The sequence below is a fragment of the Sesamum indicum genome, linkage group LG6 (genome assembly GCF_026168435.1).
Source record: "Sesamum indicum cultivar Baizhima isolate 11 linkage group LG6, ASM2616843v1, whole genome shotgun sequence".
NCBI lineage: Eukaryota > Viridiplantae > Streptophyta > Magnoliopsida > Lamiales > Pedaliaceae > Sesamum > Sesamum indicum.
Window position 1 is genome coordinate 16,839,944 of NC_142662.1, and position 18,985 is coordinate 16,858,928.

Genomic DNA, 18,985 nt, shown 5'->3' on the forward strand with positions numbered 1-18,985 from the left:
CGATTTGAAACCTGAAAAACTCGAACCGAATGCCCACCTCCATCCCTATAATTGTAAAAAGTCATGACTTTTGAGAGTAACAAAAACTCAAAAATTGCACACAACTCACAACTTTTTCAAAAAAAATGACCCCTTAAAGTAATAAACAAATTGAAGAAGAGGTTCCATCCATTGATGTTGGAATATTGGAGGAAAGTTGTGGTCCTTTAGTTTGTTTTGGTTGGTGAAGATGCAATACCCCACCCATACATTCAATACCCCTATTGCAGAGTAGGTGACTCAAAGTAAAGGCTTGTCAATGCAATTTATGGCTCCCTACCAGGTGCAACAACCATTAATAGCTAATTTCACAATTTTCCAATGACAAAAACTTTTGTGCACATAGTTTTCAGGAATATATGATATTAAAAAGAAATGGAGACATTTAACAATAATAATCCCACTTAAGTATAATAATTGGAGTTTTATTTAAGTACTTTGTTGATTATAGTCGTAGAAAACTCTTATGCTACTGCGAAAAAAATAATAAATAGTATGGATTTTTACTGTACTAAACATTGTAAACTCACTATTGTGTGACACTACGAAACGAATAATGACAAGGGATAGTTACATTTTCGCTTCATGATGTTTGGTGTAATTACACGTAAATTCCTTTTAGTATAGAGAATTGCATATAGTATTCTTGATCTTTGCTTTCGTCTAACAAATAGGTTCCTCTGTTAGCTAAGATTCACTGAATTTGTTGATATTAACAAAAAAATTAAATGAAAATTGATATTGACCATCGATCTACTTATTACACTAGAAAAAAAAAATTCGCTACGGTTAATTACTAAATCCAAAAGAAGAAAATCGTGGTAAATACAAATCAACCACGGGTTCGCAACAGCCATCAGCTGTTGTTTTTGCAAGTGTGATCAAAATCATGGAAAAACCATGGCAAATATTGATTAATCATGGTAAAAATTTAAGTTTGTTTCTTTAGTTTTGTTTAGCCCTCGTGATTAATACTATTGATTTACTATGATTTTTAAACTAGGATCATTTATACTATAGCAAAAACTTAATTCTTTCGCAGTGTTACTAACTTTAAACAAAACTTTTCTGATTAAGCTACTTATGACGGTGAAAATATACTTTCTCACATGCATTAACTTGTAAACATGTATAAGGATAACTTGGTCATAAAAAAATTTATTTGACATATAATATATTAGTAATAATAGTCAATCGAGGGTGAATATGAATTTTTATTGATTTTTTTAGCTAATATTATCAAGTTTGGTGAATTTTAGCTAACTGAGGAACTTATTTATTAGACAAATCAAATCTCAAGGATACTAGATGTAATTTTTCAAACTACATGAGGTATACATATAATTATACCAAATCTCAAAGGAGGAAAAAGTGTAGTTATCCCTAAAAATAATAGTATTAGAGACGGAAATTTAAGTTGTGATATAAATTTATCACTAATGTTATACGTATTACATGGCAAGAATTTTTAAATTGTCACTATATTGATTTTTCATAATTTTGATAGTAATACAACTGCATAAAAGTTGTCAGTAACGATAATTAATTAGAGATAAAAAAAAATTGTCCATAAAATTGTCACTGCACACAATCAATAACACAAGTATGGCAACAATCTAATGAGAGAGAACAAATACATATTTGTGTTTTCGTTATAAAAGTCATTAATTATCTCTAATAATAAATTAATATATATTTTTTATTAATATTATATTATGACAAGATCAAAATTACTATTAATTAGTATATATTTTTAGTGACAATTTCAAAATTACAACATAGTATTTTGCAAATGTCTTTAATATCCACACAGTTCATATTTTTTCTACTTAATATATATGATATTCTTTAATAATTTATTGGTGATGAATAAAAGAGAATATACTTCAAATATAATAGAATATACATTTTAGAGAATCTGATTGTGACAATAGAAAAAGCACAAAAAAAAAAGGAAAAATTTATATCAAATTACTATACTCACCAAATATGAAGTTTGCTATTTTTCTTGGATTTCTCTAATATTTATTTTCTTCTTTTTTTTTTTTTGTTTTTTTGTATAAGATAAACTTGTATTAATTTCAATGATGACAAAGCAAAGTGTTTACTTCAACTTATAATGATGCTTAAATACAAATTTAAAAAACGACGGGAATCTTCTATCACACTTTAGTATCATATACAGATGTCGCATCACTATGTCATTGATATGTGTCACGTTTGAAAATTAAATTAAACTGTAATTTAGAAAAGAGATACATGTGATACACTCGTTGGTATGACATAGTTATGTAATACAAAAATGTGATAGGAGATCGTTTTCCTAAAAAAAACTTTAAATAGAGCAACACATGTCATAGGTATATTTATTGGAAACATGGTTTAAGAAGTTCCTTTGCTTTCATTGAAACTATGAAAAAGTTTCAATTTTCGATTTTATGAAAACGAAAAAAGATGGTAGTTTCGAAATTATTTAGTTTCCTTAAAAAAAAAAAAAGCTCTATTTTTCTTGATTTTCTACAAAATCTTTGGGTTTTTTGGGAAACTTTTTAATTTTTTTTTAATTTTCTAGCGAAATACTTATCTCATGCTTCTACCTACAAATGTATAAATTATTGATGTCACGCATAATATTTTATACTATGATAATATATATAATATTATTCTCTATTTAGTAATATTATATGCATATATATCAATATAATAAAAAAATATATTTTATAACACATACTAATATTTAGTTTCAATAGCATCGACATCAAATAACAACTCAAAATCTATAGTTATATTACATGAAAATAAATTATTTTAAATTAAAATAGACGATACAAAGTTGAAATAGATATATTTAAAATAAAGTTAAGGAGAAAGATAATACTTATAAATATTATTTTTATGATTATTTTATATGTATTTTTTACTTTACATTTTTTTATAGCGTTCTCAAAATATTTTTTAAAAGTTTCTTATATTTATTAACTCGAAACATGTGTTGGAAACGAAACTTTAATGTTGTAGATGGCTGCAAGCTTAGTTACTTATGACGAGTGTTAATTTAATGATCACTTATGACAAGTTTTATGGTTGAAAGTTTTAGAACGAACTTACCAAAATTTGATGCATTTTAGGGTGAATTTTATGATAGTTGCCATGATTTTGGAGTTCAAATTCTAGCAAAAATCTACTAATGTCTAGTTGTTTAATAGTTTCATGTATCATTCCACATTTATGTTATTTACACAAACTTAGACTTGAAATATAATAGCAATATTTTTCATTACTGTGTAGAAAGTTGTATAATATCTAAAAATTTTACCATAGATATAGAGAAGAAAAAAGAAAGGCTGAATAGCAATTTATCCCATTGTGATATTGAAAATTGGCACATTACCCCATATGAAAAAAATATAGCAATTTGCTGCCACTGTATTTTTTAAAATGAAGCAATTTACCTCCTTACACAGGAAGGTAAATTGCTTCATTTTAGAAATCATAGGGGCATATATTGTTGTATTTTAAAAAATGCAGAGAGGTAAATCGCCATTTATTTTTTCATAAGGGGTAGTTTGCTCATTTGCGACATCACAAGGGGGTTGCTTGCATTTTTCCAAAAAAAAGTAAAAAAAAACATAGACATCTCTATTAGCTCCCGGGTTAATTGCATTCCACACAAATCCTCCTATATTAAATAATAATGATAAATTTTCTTTTTTTAAAAAAAAAAACCTCACTATCTCCTGCACGCGATCATTTTTTATTTTTTTTTAAATTCAGAAGCTTTATTTTTCTCCGAAAGGGTTTTTACCTTATAGTGTTTTTACACAAGGGTAGGTTGCATTTAATCCTTAGTTAAATACAAAAATATTTTTCTAGGTAAGTAACAGGCTGGAGCTAGCTTTTAAATATTATACGAATAATCGAATTTTACATTCTAAACCATGTTGCATTTTCTACTTCAATTAATATATGTACATCATGTGCGTAATTTTTTTTTGATAAAATAAATAATATAATTTTTGTATACATAATATATACACATTAAATAAAATAAAAAAATACAACAAACTTCAAAATAAAATTTTCAATCCAAAATACTTGTTTCAAAGTGGAATATTGTTGACCTAATCTATATAATTATGTTGGAAATCAATTTCTCAAAATCATTAAAAATGTGGCCCCACAACATAGAACTTTTTGACCATGATGATTGCCTTAAAAGAAGCACTTAATTGATTAATGTTGTTTAAGGGACTGTATCACATGGACCCAACATCATAATCACACTATCAAAGAACCAAATTTGGTTCCAAGAACATAAATATTTATGTGAAATTGATGCTTTATTGACCAAGATAATGATGCTACTATGATAGCTACTCACCTCTAATTCATATTTCAAATCAATGTATACCATGTGATCAAGTTGAAAATGATATCAACTTTGGGTACATGTTTAACAACATTTAAGACAATACTTTATTATGAAATAAGGTTAATTACAGTTAAATCCCTTCTAAAAATATGTCCTGAAAGAAGTTTTGAAGTTGTATTTATATTCCTTTTGAAATTTTTTCATTTATATATGACCTCACTATTAGGGTTTTTGAACGAATAATGCTAAAGTTAGCAGAAAATATTTCATAAGTTTTTAATTTTTCACCTCATTTAGCATTCTCAAGTATATTTTTGTACTTACAAAGGGATAAATGTGACATGTGTATACAGAGTGAGGCAATCATTACATTTTTCTTCTTGTAAGTACGAAATTATGACATGATAATGTTGAACAAGGGCAAAATTGAAGATTTCTGTAATTCATTTTTGTTAATATCAACATTTTTCGTCTAAATTATAACGAAATGGGAAAAGATGTAAACAATGAGTTTTCGAAAGAGATGTAAGTGAGATTTCAATTTTTTTTAGAAAAAAGTGTAATTTCACATTTTTAGGAAGGATCTAAGTATAATTAATCTTATAAAATATTATTGAAACATAATTAAATTGAAATCAATAACGGGCCAGATTTAGGATGTATTTGTCAAAATTTGAAAGCCCAACCTGCTCGGAAACCAGAAATTCTGATTTGAAAATTTTGAAATATTAAAAAAAGTGATTTTTCTTAAAAAAAAAAGTAATACCACCTTGAAGCACTTAAGAACATTTTTAAAAAATAGATACTTATTTTTGTAAATTAATCATATGTGCATATCTCAGGCTCTAAATATTAAGTTTTTCAAATTATATGTTACTTATATGATCATTAAAACTGTTACTTATATGATCATTAAAACTGCTGATTATTTTACCTCATTATTTTAATTTATAAAAATATTACTTCTATTATTATATTTTTATGTAAGTATAAACATCATATACACATTTTTTTTTCATACATGTACAAACGTATCATATCTATATATAATGTAAAAAATATAAAAATATTAAATTCGGATCAAACTAGGGTCCAATATATCAAAGCTCAAAATTGGGGATTGCAAATGGGCGGATTCGGTTGAGTCCAAACAGATTGAGTTTAAAATGTATTTGAATTAATAGGTTATAAATGATTATGGTAGCAAATAAGTCGAATTGGGTCGATGATACCTATTTTTTATATTAAATATTTATAAAATTTAAAATAATAACAATAAGAATGACAATATTTTTAAATCAACTTATAATGTAATATAATACAATTAAATTTGTATTATTAATTCTCTATGAAAAGTAATCAGGTTACATAAAAAATTCATTTGTTAAATATAAAATAAAAAACTTGTAACACATTAAAAAATACAGCTCTTTTCGAAACAAATCATGAGATGAATAATTGTGCAATCAATTTCTCCATGATTCTTTTTAAAATTAAATTGTGAATTTTCAATCACAATAATAATAATAATACATGTTAGTTCATTATAAATTATTATTAAATATTGACATTTGATACGTTCATTAAAATTTATAATATAATTGTATAACATCAGTTTATTAGGGGAAAAAAGAATTTTAAATGATTACATATAAACTGCAAATTTTGACTGCTTTATAAAATTCTTCACATTCCTTTAATTTGTTTCTCATTAATTTAAAAAAATAATAATTTAAATTTTGAAATGTTTGTTTCTCATAAAAATGTGAAAAGTTAGAAATGTAAAAGTAGTTAGTAATATTAGTGTAATTAAATCAATTATAATGAACTTGAGAGTTAACCCATCAACAACCCATATACATCACCAATCCACCTCGAGACCCGATTATATCTTGAAAAGCCACCTTGCTTGGTCCGACTTCAGATCTAAATCGAACCCATTGCCATTCCTGATCACACACAATTGGAACTTAAAACATAAGCATGGGCTTGATTAAGAGGGAGTAAGACGTATAAATGATTTAAAGTTTATAATGTTGTGAATGTATTGTTGATAAGATAGTATAAAATATGTAAATATCTTTTGGCTTTCATGCGCAGGAACTCTGATTAGGTAGGAAAATACAAGAATTCACTATGATAAGCACATGTTTATTTTTGTATTTCTGGAAAATTAGAACCAACTACAGATAATATTATTTGCATCATCATCACAATAATAACAGTAACAAAGTACATATATAGTCTTGACTAACTTGATTTTAGGATTTCCTCTTCCCTGATATGATGGGAAAAAGAAGCATAATTAGGCAAATGGACACAAAAATTGAGCATATTAATATAAAAAATATCCATTAATTTTTTATAAAAAAACATTATAGTAACATCCCATATGACTATATTTCAAATTTCACATCCCATCAAATTTAAAAAAGAAAGATCACTGTATAGTTTTTCAGAAAACCTATAGATTTGTTTGTATTATGCTCCAACTTTAGGAGAAATCGGTATAATCATACATTCTTTCAACATAAGAGCAGATATTACTAGGAAAAATCGAGATCGTTTTCGACTAATTATGTCATAGAATTGGGAATTTATAGGAACAAAGAGATATCCAGTTTCCAGACTATTTGAAGCTACTTACCTAAAGAGTCTGCAACTTATAGCAAAACCGCTTCTTCGACTTCTCATAAACTTGCTCACAACTCTCATCTGCAGCATCACTGGCTCCACTGGAACCATAACTGAAATACTAGGAGATGATGAGTAGATTTCCACATTGTTAAGCTATTCTATTTCTAGCAAGAACCAAACAGCTACACTTTCGACGTGAGTTGATTTTGTAGAAGATCTCGAGTTTCAATGAATTTGAGAACCAGCATGTTCCGTCTTCCAATGGACATGAGCAATCTACGACATGGGCAACCAAATATCAACATCTTTCCTCAATTGTCTTCACAGGGATATTCGAGAATATGTGAAGTGGTTCGTGAACATGCACTCAAATTATCATAAATTAAATAGCCAGAATTTCTTTTTTCTCTAAACCAGATGGTTTGTACTTATCAGATGGTATGTGTTCGGTTGATCGGATTAAGGATTATTTGTTAAAACAATAAATAATTACCTTTACATGAAGTGCTCCTAGCAAAATTTACTCCTATTAGGGTCAAATTCACATTAGAGATGCATCTAATGTTCGGCATGCTTATACAGAGAAGATGTAAAGGGAAATCACAATTTTCATTTTGCTACTACTGAAGGAAACAACACATCCAACTATAATTGAAATGTCATATGTTGATTAACTTTCTGAATGAAACAACCATAATTTTTAATCTCTTAATGCACAGCAAAACTGAAGGGGCTGAATCAAAGACAAGTTGCTCATCAATGAATACTAGCTCCTTATATTCTTACATGGAAAATACCATACCTCTGGTATCTAGTATGAGGATGTCTGCATCTTCAATCTCCAGATTCAGGTCAATTAAGAGGCAGCCCTCAACTATCAGAACATTAACCAGTCACATTATTTCAGCCGTGCAAGTGGAAAGCTGATGGAATCATCTTCTCATATAGTTAACTAGCAATAAATGCAAATTATACAGAGATCACAGAAACAAGGAGCAAAGGTATAAGCATTATGAACATACCTTGCTGAGAAGGCAACAACCACACAATTGTTAGGACATTTTGCCTCGAATCATTGCAGTCGCCAAATCTACAAGAAAACTGCAGATAAAATTATGAAAATATTTGGAATCCATGGGAACTTAATGAAAAGATCTGGCAGTTTTGCAAAGTCAACAAAGCACAAAGCAAAAAGAGGTTTCTGGAACTCATGAAATATAGCTGCAACAAGTGCCATAATTTAAAAAGATTTAGCTCCACGTTTGGTAACTCAGAGAAATTCACTCTTTTGCCTACAAATTTAAGCACGTTTCTGAAGATAAGCTACCGAGACTTCTCATCATAATGCAAAAAGATGGCAAATTTCGAAATTAAACATACAAGGTTGACAAGAGCAGTAACAAGTAAAGATATCATCATTCAGAAACAGCAAAAAGAGATTCAATGCAATGACAAGGGGTGAAAATAATACCTGAACATCATGTCAATACAACTGCATTCATAGTCATCTGCTGTTTTTGAATATAATGCTTGCTGCCATGTACCAAGACAACCGGATAGATGGAGATTAATTCAATTTGTTATAATCCTGACAAATTTTTATGATCTAAAGTTCTGCAAGGATTCCCTGATTATATTTTGTTACCATTACGCTAGTTATAATGTACTCCAGCCCATTGTCTTCCTTATCCCTCTATCCTTCATTGTCCTTCTAACTTCTTCCACCTCTTTCCACATCTCGACAGAGCTATAGAAGTCTGAGATTAATATGTAATACCCATCATTTTCTGGGTCGGTTTCCATAGCGCGCTTTGCGATCTTAATACCCATCTCAGCATTATTGTGCATTTTGCAAGCAGTTAACAGAGAACCCCAGATGCCCCCATCAGGAGCAAAAGGCATTGATGAAACAAGAGATTCAGCTTCATGCAGACGACCTGATCGTCCATAAAGATCTACCATACAAGCATAGTGCTTAAGTGTTGGTATGATGGAATATTCTTTCATTTGATCAAACAGAGACTTGGCCTCATCAAACAATCCAGCATGAGCACAGGCTGAGAGGACTGAAAGAAATGTAAGGTCATTTGGTCTAGCACCATTTTCTTCCATTTGTTGGAAAACATTAATTGCAGATTTCCCGTGTCCATGCATCCCATAAGAGGATATCATCACATTCCAAGATACAACATCCTTTTCATTCATCGAGTCAAAGATTTCTTTCGCCAAATCAATTTGTCCACATTTTGCATACATATCGACCAGGGCTGTAGCAAGAGAAACTTCATATTCAAATCCCTGTTCTCTGATGTAATCATGAATTTTTCTTCCTTTGTCCAAGGATGCAGTCTGAGCACATGCAGACAGCAAAGTTACCAGTGTTGTTGTGTTAGGCTTCAGGCCTGTCGAAATCATTTTGTCAAAAAGAATCAGAGCCTTAAAAGGATGTCCACTGTCAGCATAACATGAGATAAGAGAATTCCATGTAGCAATGTCCTGGCTTGTTTGATGAAACAAACTCTGGGCCATGGTCAAATTCCCACATTTCCCATACATGTTTATAAGTGAATTTACAACTGAAACCTTCTCAAACATCAAACTTTTGATAATATGGCAATGTACAGATTGACCAAAATGGATCGCTCCCAATCTTGAGCAGGAAGAAACCACAGATATCACGCTGTTCAAATCAGCTTCAATTCCTTCATGCTGCATCTCTCGGAACAACTTTATGCAGTTCATCTCTAATCCTGCTTTTTCATAGCTAACAATCATCAAGTTCCAACAGTCTTTCTCCTGATTATGACCTCCAAAACAGATCTTCTCTGCAAGAGCCAGGAGGTCAAACTTACAATACATTGCCATTAATGAACTACGAACAATCTGATCAACATCAAAATTTCTCCTTACTATAAAACCATGAAATGCTTTCCCTTCTAAGATCTTCATGGAATTAGCAAAGCCAGAAATCAAACAACTAATTACCATTCCATCTGGGTATACCCCATTAGCCTGCATCTTAAAAAATATTTGAAAGCATTCACAAACATACCCCAACTTTGCATGAACGCCAATAAATGATGTCCATGAGAATAGATCCTTGTTGACAACTTCACAAAATGAAACTCGTGCATCCTCAATACTTCCACACTTAGAATACATTGACAAAACCGCAGATTGAACGATATGTGAGGACATAATTCCAGATTTAAGTGCAAATCCGTGCAAGCACCTGCCTTCTGTCAAAGCACTCAAATTGCCACAAGCTTGGAACCCCCCTTCTAATGTCCGAGAATTTGGCCTCTCATCATAACCACCAAGCCTGTGCATCTCACAAAGGCACTGCAAACTGCTATCACTCTCACCATTCTGCACATACCCAATCACAATCGCAGTCCAAGCAACAACATCCTTCATAGCAATTTCATCAAACACAAAAGAAGCATCATCCACAACCCCACATTTCGAATACATATACACAAATGAAGCCCCAACAGCTGAATTCCCACAAAAAAGATTCAGTTTTGACGCCAATCCATGGACATTCATGCCAAAACAAAGCGACCCAAGTTCAGCACAGGCTGAAACCACCATAGGGATGGTAAATTGATTAGGCAAATTGCCAAAAGAGGGCATCTTGGAGAAGAAATCAAGGGCTTGCACATAGTTTCTATTTGAAAAATGAGCTTTGATGATGGAGTTCCAAAGAAAAGGGTCTTTGAAACTGAGGGAATCAAAAACTTTGGTGGAAGAATGAGGCTGGTTAAATGAAGCATAAGATGCTATCAGCTTGGATGCTATGAATCTATTATGTGAATGACCAGTTGTTATGATATAGGCATGAGTAGAGAGAAGGGTCCTGGAGTCAAGTACACTGTTAGAGAGGAAAGAATCAATGTGTTTGGTAAGGTAACTGGCTTCGGAATCAGGAACTGAAGAACAGTAGAGGCGCTTGTAGAACTTTAAGGATTTCAATACAAGCATGGGATTTCCAAAGCTTAAGGTGGCAGATCCTGATGCAAAAATGTTGAAAGATGAAATAAGATCCATGAAGCAAACCAAACACAGAATCCAATCATATCGGAAGACAGTCAATAGTTGAGAAAAAGAAAAAGATTACACTGATGTTAGATAAGCCTTTTTCAATTACCTTCAGCAGGTAAAGGCCCAAGGTAAAACAGAAAGGGCAAAAAGAGAGAACAAGGTCTTGTCCGGGACCTTAAGGTTTCGTTTGGTTCAATCGGAGGGAATGACAAGTTACCGGAAGAGGAAAAGTGATTGGAGAAGAAAAAAGAATAATACCCTTTTTTAGTTTATTTGGTATGATAGAAAGAAAGTAAATTTCAAATATTTTTCCTTGTTTGGACGAGAAAAATAACCTGAAGGAAAGAATAACTTCTGTAATTTTACCAATTAACCTTTTTATTTTCATTTTGTACTAGCAATTAACGCTAAAACAATTTAAATTATGGAAAATAAATTGAAAACGTATTAATCATCTTAAAACAAAAGCAAGAGTGAATATTTTTTTAAATGCTAATATCTCAAAATAATAGAAATTCTTTCTTACAGTTAAATTGGGTCTATCGGTATTATAGTAAATAAAGTAAAACCAATTTTTTGTCTTTTCGACCTTATACTAACACTTTTCCCACTCAGTTTTGGACGGAAACAAAATTGGACTTTAGAGGGATTTCATATACATAAAATTTTACTTCTTTCCATCCACTTTTCTTTACCAAGGTTCCGCTCAACATCAATTTTCCGCACAAACAAACAAACTATAAAGCTCTTCATTTGATAGAAGGTTTCCTATTCAAGTATTTTTCCTATTTTATAGTAGCTTCTACTCATTATATTTGTTGTCTGTTTGTTATGTTTTGACATAAGTTGTTGAATTTTATCATGTTGCAATGTATTTAAAATGTAACTAGTTGTTTCTAGTTCTATGAAAGAAAAGGACAAAAGGATACATCAGTTCAGTTCCCAAGGTTTTACAAAATGGCTTAACACAAGACATTTGCTCCAGAGGAATATACATACATATATATATATATATATATGGAATGCCAATTAGTTATAAATTTGAGCATTACGATTAATTATGGCTGGGCTGTGGCTGTCCCAAAAAATACTTGAAGTGTCTTTAGACCAAACAAGACCAGAAACTCCTAAATTAAACCATAAATGCTAAGGAATATCTAGGTCTGGTTGGTTTCATTTTCAAAATGTCATTTTTACTTCCATAGTATTTCAAATTGTGAGATCATATTGGATTGAGCCTTTTTTTTGGGGATTTGACCAGGAATTTTAGAAAATACATTCTATCACATATTTTCATTCAAAAAGCTACCACAAGATATTAATCCTTTTTGTTATCACAAAACATCTTTATCCAAACACATCTTTATTCTATTGTGAATTCATGTACACAACTATTATTAGAGAACATCCTAATTCAAATATTTTTTCATTTTAGTCATGTATGTTCGTAAGAAAATCTATCACATAGCGTACAAATCCTAACATATTCTCATTTCTCACACAAAACTCAATACACACAAATAAAAAGTCACTTAAAAATACTAAAGTTTAAAAAATCAAGAATTCGAAACAAAACCAAACAAGGCTGATCCAGCAAAAACATCATAAATTGGAAAAGGAGAAACAAAACCCAACCAAAAGTCCAAAGTTTAAGTGAGAAATCCATTGAAATCACAACAGACTTCAAATAATTTACATAAATAGGATGAGTCGAGCAAACACACAAATATAACTTGGTATCACTAACAAATAGATGAATTTTCTACAGAAAAATTAAACTTAACAGAATTTTGAATGATTGAGTTTCACATGCCTGCCCCCAAGTTGATATCCTTTTTAATCAAGAATCACCATTCCTCATGCTACAAAATTCTTAATTCGAACAAAGAATACACAAATAATAAAATGCAACCACAGGTGCACAAAAGTTTACATTACATCAACCAAAATGTTTCAAGCTTGTAACACCATAAATCAAACAATTACAGGAATACATACAAATTAAGAACCTAAACACCGATACTTACATAGATACAAAAAGAGAGAAGTCATCAAATAAATTCCTTTTCCTTTCCCCTTTGTTCTTCTTCTCTGGTGTTGATGATCTTATCTTCTTTCTGGACGATTGTGAGGACAAAGAGAATTAGATGGTAGGGTTTTTCAATTGTGAAATAGAAACTATGAAAATAAAAAAGAGCGGTAGAACGGGTGAGGGAAAGAAAAATTGGAGTCCATTTTTTTTATTACAGTAATTGGAAAGATACCTACACAAAATTACAGTATCCTAATTTCATTCAAATCATAGTTTTAAGATAAGATTCAATGAAATCCCTTAAAATCTTACTTATTTAAATAAATTTAATACAGAAATCTACCAAATCATAATTAATCATAAACTAAGTATAATTAATAAATTAAATTTGGCTAAATTTCATTAGATAAATTCTTCTTTTTCCCAACAATTAATAGGAGTTTTGGTCCCTAGTTTAAGAAATTTCCAATGTCCTTTTCCATCTCTGAGTGTGAGGTCTAATTTCCCACAAAACACACATAATATAGTAATTGGCATTTTTAAATTGGTTTTTTGCCGTTTTGCACCTTTACAATAGATTTTGTAACAATATGCACCTTCATTCATGTTTCTTAATAGGGATGACAACGTGGTGGGTTTGAGATAGGTTTGGCTGGCCCCTAGAACCAGCCACATTTAAACTTAATTGGACTCCGTGCATTTCAAGACAGCCCAACCTTGGTGGGTTTAAACCTCCAAAACTCACTTATTTTTTATTTTCTCTTTTCAAGTAATTGTTATATTTCTCAAACAAATTTAAGATTATTCTTTATAAATATATAATAATCCATCATTATGTTAAAAATATAATTATTTCATAAATATACGTACAAAGTAAAGTTAAAATTAAAACTCATCCTGGACCTAATAATTTAGACCCGAATGTGGCAGGTCCGTCCATTCTGGCTGAGGCTTTGGTCTACCCGACCTACTTTCCGTTCCTATTTCTTAATAGATTTAAGGGGCAAATATGTCCATTCACTGCTTTTTTCCACCCCCGTGTGTTTAAGTGAAACTTAGGGTGACAATGTGGGTGCAAACAAACCGAGCTCAGCCAAAATATCCGCTCAAACTCGAGTATAACATTTTTAGCTCGAGCTCTAACAGGTGAAAGCAATCTGTAAATTCCAACTGAATTAAATAATTAATACAAGTGTCCTAATGTTTTTCAATATAAGCTCTTTTCTAGACAAAGCAAAGACATGCGTGCTCGCAAAATTTCCAAACAACATTGTGGTGAATGAAATCTCCATAGTCTTGTATCCATTTATAGCCAAAGGAATACCGGAAAAAGGTGAAGCCATTTTCAGGCCATTGCATCAGCAATACGCATTAAAGTGGCTCTGATTTATAGCAAATCAACTTTGAATCAGAAAAGCTCAACTTGAGGCAGGAAACAACATTACGTCACAACTAATGTAAACAAAACAAGGAAGAATTTAAGGGGAAAAAAATCAATTCTTAAACGAGACGAGTTCTTCGACCTTCTATGTCTCAAATTTAATAAAAGAATTTAATTGTTACTATCATGTAGAAAAAGAGAATGATCTGATTTTGTGAAAAATTTATGAGCCTAACACCTATTTCTACATAAAAGACTAAATTTTTTTAGCGCAAAAAGTTTGCAAGAAAATCAAATAAATTAGCTGAATAGAGATAATAAGAAGTGCAATCAAGAAAAAATCCCTTTCAGGCATTTCTTCAAACAATTTGATTGCCTCCTCAAACCCGCCATTTCTTATGTACCCATTTCAAATTACAAAGGGGAAAAGGGAAACAAGAAAACAAGTTGTCGCAACTAGCAACCCACCTGTTAGTCTGGCTGGAAATCGTCGTGGATGTCGCAGGCCACGGCTGTCCCTGACGCTGAGTGCGCCGGGGCACGGGTTGGGTTTGATTCCGGGAGTGAGCTCGAGGGATTATGGTATTTAGAACACACTATTAGGATCTAGGACTTGGGAGTGATTTGATTATCTTTTTTACCACAATCTACATGGGCTCAACTGATTATTTTGTATTTGTCCATATTGCCCTCAATTTTTTTTTTTATCTATTACGAATTTGTCCCTAATGTTATTTTGCATCTGGGAGGGGAGAAAATGTATATTATATTATTATTAAATATATATTTTATATTATATATTATTAATGGGGTAATTTTATTCCACACCATAACTATAAAAATAATAAAAAAATATAAAATTATCACACAATAATTCATATAACGTAAATAAGATATTAAATTATCATCATATCAAATATCCCGACATTAATCATAAAAAAATTATCAAATTCTCCACAATCCCATCAAAAAAAAAAGAGAAAATTTACTTTTCTGTATTTTTTTAAAATACAATAATTTACCCCCCTATGATTTTAAAATGAAGCAATTTACCTTTCTGTATAAGGAGGTAAATTACTTCCTTTTAAAAAATATAGGGAGATAAATTGTTATATTTTTTTCATGTGGTGGTAATGTGCTCATTTTCAATATTCAGGATAAATTGCTATTCATTAAAAAAAAAAAAAAAAGTAAAAGAGACCTAAATATTATAACAAACATTATGAGGTATAATATGAAATATGATCTACTCGCCATATATACAAAGAGGAAGATTTGACCATTATGGAAGTAAAAGAATGTTCTTTACTTTCCTATGTAAGTATCTTTACAATTCTAACAATCTCAACCAGGTCAAACTAAAAAGTAAAATTAAAAAAAAAAAGTTAAAGTATATTACAATCTCGAGATTAAGCCTAATTATACAAACATCCCATATTTTTTATTAAATTATAATTCCACCCTGTGAAATTATAATTTTAATTCATATTGATGTACTCTCGAATGTAAAAACTACACAAACACCATTTGAATTAAATTATATTCACACACTCTTAGGGGTGTATGTATAGTTTTGTAAAAATATGAAGTGTCTGTGTAATTAAGCATAATTTTATGGAGTGTTGATGTAATTTACTATAAAAAAAATCTAAATTATAATTCGTGAGACCCCAAACAGTAAAAAAGTTAAAATATAAAATCATAATCCCAAAGAAAAGAAGTAAGCCGCCATAACTATTGTGGCAGTCCACTTCATCAGTCCTTTTCTCCTTTCCAAGTCCATGCCCCGACCCGAAGACACGTCGGATGCTAACCGAGGGTCGAAAATGTAATTCGGGTTCGACCCGTACAACGCCTGGATCCCTTCCACGTCATCCTTTCGGAGCTCCAGTTTCTTGGTCCTCGGACTCAAACTCGGGTACATAACCGCATTCTTCACCGATGAGTGCGCCAGCCCCAGTACGTGACCTATCTCATGCGTCGCCACCGATTCCAAATCCACCGCCACCTTCGACTTCTCCGCCTTGAAGTCCACCGCCCACCTCTCCGCCGCGTCCAGGTGGAACCGCCCGTTCTCCGGCGAGAAAGCGTGCGCCAGCACCCCCAACACGCCGTCGAACGCCTCCCCGTCGCCGTGGTCCCCGCTGTACCACCCGATCTTTATATCCGCCGACGAGTAATCCTCCGCCTCCGTGAAGTTCACGGGAATCACCGCCGACCACCTCGAGAACGCCCGCCGGAACGCCGTCCTCACCTCCGACGGGCTCACGTAGTCGATCATGTCCCCCGGCGAGAACGCGTACGTCAACACCATAGGAGGCGGCCGCACCCACCTCGGCTCCCCGTAAAAGTACGCAAACCGCTCCGTCGTCCTCAACCTCTTCCCCCCTCCCCCTCCTCCTCCTCCCCCTCCGCCGCCGCTGAAATCCCCGACCCCACACCTCGGCGAGACGATCACGCTCATCGTGTCGTAATCCAGCCTCCCCGTCTCCGTCAAACCCAACTTCCTCTGGTACAAAATCAAAGCCTCCTCGAACACATCATCAAAATCATCGGTAAAGCTCATATTCTCCGGCGGGACCGGGAGGTACCCAAACCGGCCGAAGTAGCGCTTGAGCTCCGCCATGCCGTCAACGCTGCTGCCCTTATCCGCATCAAGGAAGCGCATGAGGCCCCGCCACGTGGTGTTACTGAAACCATCTGCGGCGGGTCCGGGGGCGGCGGCAGCCAACTTGGTGGAAGAATCAGCGGCGGAAGAGAGCGGGAAAGAAACAAGAAAGAAAAAGAAGAAGAATAGAGAGAAGAAGGTACGATGAATATAACTGAAAAACGGTAACATGGTGTGGTAGTTAGTGTATTTTTTCTTCCTTGGAATTCGGAGCTTTTGAATTAATGATGCCCGAAAAGCTTTATTAGTAGCTAATGGAAACAAAATAAATAAATAATTATGGTAACAAAAATATTTATTTTATTTATTTTTCGTGGGCATCGATGTTTATATTAATAAGTATCGAAATATAATTAAAATAAATAATTTTTTATATAATTGGACTTAGGTTATGTAGATAAGATCGATGGGCAAGAAATGGAGCGATAAAAGTTAGGAAGATTCTTTGATGTGATGTTATTGATTTAAGATTCCAAGAAGGGGTTTGAAGTTTGATGAGGAGTGTTTAATGGTTGGTGAACCACTTATTTAGTTTTTTCTTTTTTTTTAAAAAAAAAATTATTATTAATTTTATTTATGATGAGAAGTTTAGGTAAATAAAATTAGTCAATTTTGATTAGGTGAAGTGTGGGAATTACGGCTAACGAGATCTTACTCGATAGGTAAGATTGAGACATTATTACTCTAAGAAGTTGTCGATCTGACTTTCACAAATACGGGTATATATATATCTACTTTTCTAATGATTTTTTATTTTTATATCACGTTTGAACATATTCGTTTATTCGAAACATCGATGCATCGAATCAGTTTTTTGAGTTTGAATATATTAAATGGATAATTACACTCCCCCCTACTGAGGTTCGATGTAGTTACAAGTAGACTCCGTGCGGTTTAAAGAATTATATTTAGTACACTTGATGTTTGCATTCATATAATAAATATGTCTTTTTATTAGTTAGAATTTATTCAATTTGTTGGGATTAGTAAAAAAAAAAAACTGAACAGAAATTGATATTTACCATCGATTAACTTATACTGATTTTTTGCAGGTCAAACAAATTTTTTCTAACTAAAATAACCTTATAATGGTAAAGATATACTTCCTTACATGCATTAATGTGTGAAAATATATAAGGATAATTTGATCATAAAAAAGTTTATTCAACTTACAATACATCAACAACAAATCCAACAGGGATAAATATAAGTTTTTATCCAGTATTTTTGTTAATATAGACAAAATCCATGAATTTTTAACTAACATATGACCTTATTTGTTAGATGAAAGCAAATTTTATAAATGCTGAATGTAATTTTACAAACCACAAGAGATTTACGTATAATTATATCAAATATTAAAAAAGACGAGTGTAATTATTTTTATATTAAATGACGTAATAAATCACACATTGTATATATAACGAAGAAAATGTGGGAGTTGTGGATTTGGGAAGAAAGGAGAAATATTTCCATGGAAAGTCTACTTAAATTTAGACTTTAGACTTGTAGTTTAGTTGGGGGACTGTTTTCAATAGTGCTTTGACATGGCCACTACATAATTAATAATGATATTTTTATTTTTAATTATAAAATAGTGTTATAATCTTAATAAAATAAATTGATTATTTTCTACATTAAAATAACTATTATTTAAAAATTAGAATAAATAATATTATCGACTATAGTATTATACGGTACGTTAAATAAATTAATATAAGAATTTAAGTTTTTGACAATAATTAATCAGTTTTAGTGATGATTTTAACTATGCAGCTGAATAATTGCTTATAGTTTTTAGTGATGGCCAAA

General features: G+C 31.7%; 2 protein-coding genes across 10 annotated transcripts; both read right to left on the bottom strand.

Annotated features, from left to right (window-relative positions):
• Positions 1-6,191: 6,191 nt before the first annotated feature.
• On the bottom strand, positions 6,192-15,133 carry LOC105164339 (Pentatricopeptide repeat (PPR) superfamily protein). Of its 9 annotated transcripts, XM_020695119.2 has the most exons (7): positions 14,974-15,133; positions 13,120-13,209; positions 8,520-11,061; positions 8,071-8,149; positions 7,851-7,922; positions 7,059-7,324; positions 6,192-6,360 (listed from the first exon to the last, which is right to left on the bottom strand). In XM_020695119.2, the coding sequence occupies exon 3, from the start codon at positions 11,030-11,032 to the stop codon at positions 8,705-8,707; it is 2,328 nt and encodes a 775-aa protein (XP_020550778.1). In that variant the 5' UTR covers positions 11,033-11,061; positions 13,120-13,209; positions 14,974-15,133; the 3' UTR covers positions 6,192-6,360; positions 7,059-7,324; positions 7,851-7,922; positions 8,071-8,149; positions 8,520-8,704. The 9 variants fall into 9 exon arrangements, with proteins under 9 accessions (XP_020550778.1, XP_088738239.1, XP_088738238.1 ...); XM_088882113.1 differs by lacking the exons at positions 13,120-13,209; positions 14,974-15,133 and having other exon boundaries at positions 8,071-8,138; positions 8,520-8,581; positions 8,694-11,382; XM_088882112.1 differs by lacking the exons at positions 13,120-13,209; positions 14,974-15,133 and having other exon boundaries at positions 8,520-8,581; positions 8,694-11,382.
• Positions 15,134-16,096: 963 nt separating this feature from the next.
• Positions 16,097-17,492, bottom strand: LOC105164338 (metalloendoproteinase 4-MMP). Its single transcript, XM_011082960.3, has one exon. It carries the CDS (start codon positions 17,342-17,344, stop codon positions 16,205-16,207), a length of 1,140 nt encoding a protein of 379 aa, XP_011081262.1. The 5' UTR covers positions 17,345-17,492; the 3' UTR covers positions 16,097-16,204.
• Positions 17,493-18,985: the final 1,493 nt, after the last annotated feature.

Coding starts and splice junctions, on each gene's coding strand:
- LOC105164339 (XM_088882113.1), bottom strand. CDS start 11,098: ATGGATCTTATTTCATCTTTCAACATTTTTGCATCAGGATCTGCCACC.
- LOC105164338 (XM_011082960.3), bottom strand. CDS start 17,344: ATGTTACCGTTTTTCAGTTATATTCATCGTACCTTCTTCTCTCTATTC.